At 39.1% G+C, this 4,001-nt stretch overlaps 1 protein-coding gene across 1 annotated transcript in view; it reads left to right on the top strand.

Moving 5' to 3' along the window:
• Positions 1-178: 178 nt before the first annotated feature.
• The window catches only part of LOC103516751 (la-related protein 6), a gene marked incomplete at its 5' end in the record, with an annotated part of 6,914 nt that continues 3,091 nt past the window's right edge, over positions 179-4,001 (top strand). Inside the window, one exon of the mRNA XM_008481738.1 lies at positions 179-538. Within this exon, the coding sequence (XP_008479960.1) occupies positions 179-538 (360 nt within the window). The remainder of the gene's footprint in view (positions 539-4,001) is intronic.

Below are 4,001 nucleotides of genomic sequence, written 5' to 3'. Positions count from 1 at the left end.
CCGCGGCCTAGCGCTTACAAGGCAGACGCGCGACCAACTAAGGTAACTAGCCTGGTGCAATGATGGAAACGTACATAACTTTAAATAGGGACGGAATTCCTTCCTTTAAATAAACGGAATTCGTGGTCGACGACTACTCCGTCACACAGATCACTCACATGATTTACCATTTTTCCAGGTGAACTCCCTCAAACGTCTCGACAGCAACAACACAAGTATCGACCATCACAACAAGATCATCGAGAACAAGCGCTACTCAACACGTTCCTACCAGAACCACGCCATCAGTCACCATGGAAACCGATACAACAGCTGCTACCATCCGGCCCGCATGAACGCACACTCCAAGATGCAACTGGAGAGCATCAATATGCAGAAATTCAACGAAACCATGTTCAAAGAGGAAAGAAAAGTGGCCAAAGAGGAACGGAAATTGTCCAAAGAAGAAAGGAAATTGTCCAAAGAAGAACGAAAAACGTTCAACGAGAGAGAAACCATGTCCAAAGAAGAACGGAAAATGTCCAAAGAGGAACGAAAAGTTTCCAAAGAGGAACGTCGGCTTTCCAAAGAAGAAAAACTCGAACGAAAGATGAGCAGCCCGTACAAGTATCAGAAATTCGACGAAGAGGAAGAAGAAGATAACGCGAGCGAAGAAGATGAAGACGAGGAGGAAGAAGTCTATAACACAAGTTACGACACAGCTGATCCCATGATTGATGCCATTGTGATTGAAGGCAGAAAGCGAAGTGCGACATTCGATAAGAACAAGGTGAACATTGAGTCGTTTATAATTCAAACCGTTCCTGAAAAGTACCATTGGGGGTACTTATATAGGAACAAAAGGAAGATATTTTTATAGTTACATTTAAATAAACCATTCTCATTATTATTAAATTCATTCAGAACTTCGGTTATCCTTTTTACTTTCCTTATCCTATAGGAAGGAAAGTAATGTAATCGGGTCAAATTTTCGATGGTCAGTTTTTAGTGCCAAAACACGTTTTGAGGTCCCTAGCTCCCTAGAGCCTTAATACAAAGTTTCAGCCATTGGTCCGTGTGTCTGTCTGTTGGAAGGAAAGTAATGTAATCGGGTCAAATTTTCGATGGTCAGATTTTAGTGCCAAAACACGTTTTGAGGTCCCTAGAGCCTAAATTCAGAGTTTCAGCCATTGGTCCGTGTGTGTGTCTGTCTGTCTGTGTGTGTGTGTGTCTGTAAACAAAATATCTCGAGAAGGGTAAGAGCTAAAGACTTGAAATTTGGTATGTAGCTGTCAAATGTGACAAGGATGCGACACGAAACTTTTGGTTAAGATAGGTGCTGCGCTTGGCGGTATTTTACCGCTTTTTGGCGGTTTTCGGTGTAATTTAACAATATCTCGGGAACGATATGAGCTGGAGACTTGAAATTTGGTATGTAGTTCACAAATGTGACAAGGATGCGACACATTAAGATAGGTGCTGCGCTTGGCGGTATTTTACCGCTTTTTGGCGGTTTTCGGTGTAATTTAACAATATCTCGGGAACGATATGAGCTAGGGACTTGAAATTTGGTATGTAGTTCACAAATGTGACAAGGATGAAACACAAAACGTTTGGTTAAGATGGGTGCTGCGCTTGGCGGTATTTTGACCGCTTTTGAACAGATTTCAACCGTTTTTTGGCGGTTTTCAGCTATACCGACTAAAGGGTTAAAGATAGTGTAAGAGTATTGTAAAGGGGTAAAAGAACACTCAAATAAGCATCATTCAATAGGATAAGTACATAATACAGTGTACTTTGATAAATTTTATCTTTGGTTTTTATATCAAGCGTGCTGGGAGGCGCGCGAACGTCAAGAGTTCGAAATGCCGCCTATATTAACACGAAATAGAGTTTCAAGGTTTTCCGGTAGCCTATAACAACAACAATAATACATATATAATAGGTAACCAGTCATTTCCCAATCTTGACAGTTTGGACCGATTGCAATAATTTCTCGTTACTAGTATAACTTCACTATAACTGCACTAATACAAAGTAAAAACTGCACACACAAAAAACACACTACACATTCTCCGAGAAATTCTCATCTACTCTTCATGTTTTTTTTTTATTTTTATTATTATTTTTTTTTTTTTTTCTTACCACTTGCAACTACAGACTTCAATAGAACTCCAAGGGATAGTAGATTTTTCGTTAAAATCAGCGTCATTAACCCCCGGGGTCTCAAAGTGAGTTTAAACTTGAACGAACCCCGGGGTCTCAAAGTGAGTTTAAACTTGAACGAACCAAGTTTAAACTTTGTGGACCTATAGAAGATTTCTACTCTACACTAGAAAAGTAAGTATGGATGAAGAAGAATTACCTTCAATAGATCAAGAGGATGTGTAAAGCATGCTGCCCCTGCCGAGCCTAGACCTCCAAAGTACCATCGTGATATTCTCTTGTTACGATCTGAATCTGATCCCATCTCTAATAGATATGAACTGAGTCTGAAACATATAGATTTTTTTACATTTCTTAGAGAGATATGCAATTATGCAACATTTCACATTCTAAAGTATAAATTTATTAATTTTAGACCGGGTTCCATTCCCGCCCGGGCCGGATTTTATCCTAAACAGATAAACTGTAACGATGATCGGCCAAGAAAAACCGTTGATCAATACATTCAAATAATTAATCATAGGTTAAATAAGTATCATCATCTTGAATAATAGTGTATTTTCTCCAACTGTGGAGTTACATCAGCCATACCTACTAAGCCAGTAGCAGCTCCCTATTGGCCTAAACCAGTAGCCCCCCCATTGACCTCGTGTAATCTAGTCATTACTCCTCCAGGCTGATGCTGAAGAGCTGAAGTTTGTGATAAATTTTCTGTCCATATAGAAATCAAGTTCAATGGCGTTTCCCTTCCTTCTTTTCCAATAAAACGTGCGTTAGACCTCCAAAGTACCATCGTGATATTCTCTTGTTACGATCTGAATCTGATCCCATCTCTAATAGATATGAACTGAGTCTGAAACATAGATTTTTTTTACATTTCTTAGAGAAATATCCAATTTATGCAACATTTCACATTCTAAATCTAAAGTATAAATTCATTAATTTTAGAGATTATTCGTACAACCATCTTTAATATACCTACAGCCTACGGGGCCGAGGGGGCGAAGGGACCCGGGCCCCTTCTATCTCAAAGGGACCCGGGCCCCTTCTATCTCGAGCTTCAATTTTCTCTTTTACCGTAGGCCAGATTCCGAAAATTTGGAGCATTAACATAGCTGCATAGCTCCGATCTTTCATGAACACAGAAACTAACTAACGCCAGACACTAGTCATCCCGTGGATGCACAGTAACAGTAAGAGGAACACCAGATGGGTCCGAGAATGCGTCCCAACTCAAAAAAGGTCATCTGAGTTGCGTCCCCGGTACCTGAGATTGAACCTATATACTTGAGACCATAAAGTAAATAAATAAGTATATAACGAACAGGGTGACCAAAAATAACTGTACCTATACGGTATGCTATAACTTGTGTATTATATAGGCCTATAGGAACACACTTTGGACATGAACGCTATTGGTATTTTTTTTTTGTACTTGTCTTTTGTGTTTAACCTAACCCTATAATAACACTGGTCACTGCTCAAATTGTGATAACTCTTTTTTGCGTTTAACCTAACCTTATAATAACATTGGTCACTGCTCAAATTGTGAAAGCTCCTTTTTGCATTTAACCTAACCCTATAATAACACTGGTCACTGCTCAAATTGTGATAACTCTTTTTTGCGTTTAACCTAACCTTATAATAACATTGGTCACTGCTCAAATTGTGAAAGCTCCTTTTTGCATTTAACCTAACCCTATAATAACACTGGTCACTGCTCAAATTGTGATAACTCTTTTTTGCGTTTAACCTAACCTTATAATAACATTGGTCACTGCTCAAATTGTGAAAGCTCCTTTTTGCATTTAACCTAACCCTATAATAACACTGGTCACTGCTCATTTGTGACAGCT

This window comes from Diaphorina citri, unplaced genomic scaffold (assembly GCF_000475195.1).
Source record: "Diaphorina citri unplaced genomic scaffold, Diaci psyllid genome assembly version 1.1 scaffold1656, whole genome shotgun sequence".
Classification (NCBI taxonomy): Eukaryota; Metazoa; Arthropoda; class Insecta; order Hemiptera; family Psyllidae; genus Diaphorina; species Diaphorina citri.
This window is presented reverse-complemented; position numbering and strand designations above follow the sequence as displayed.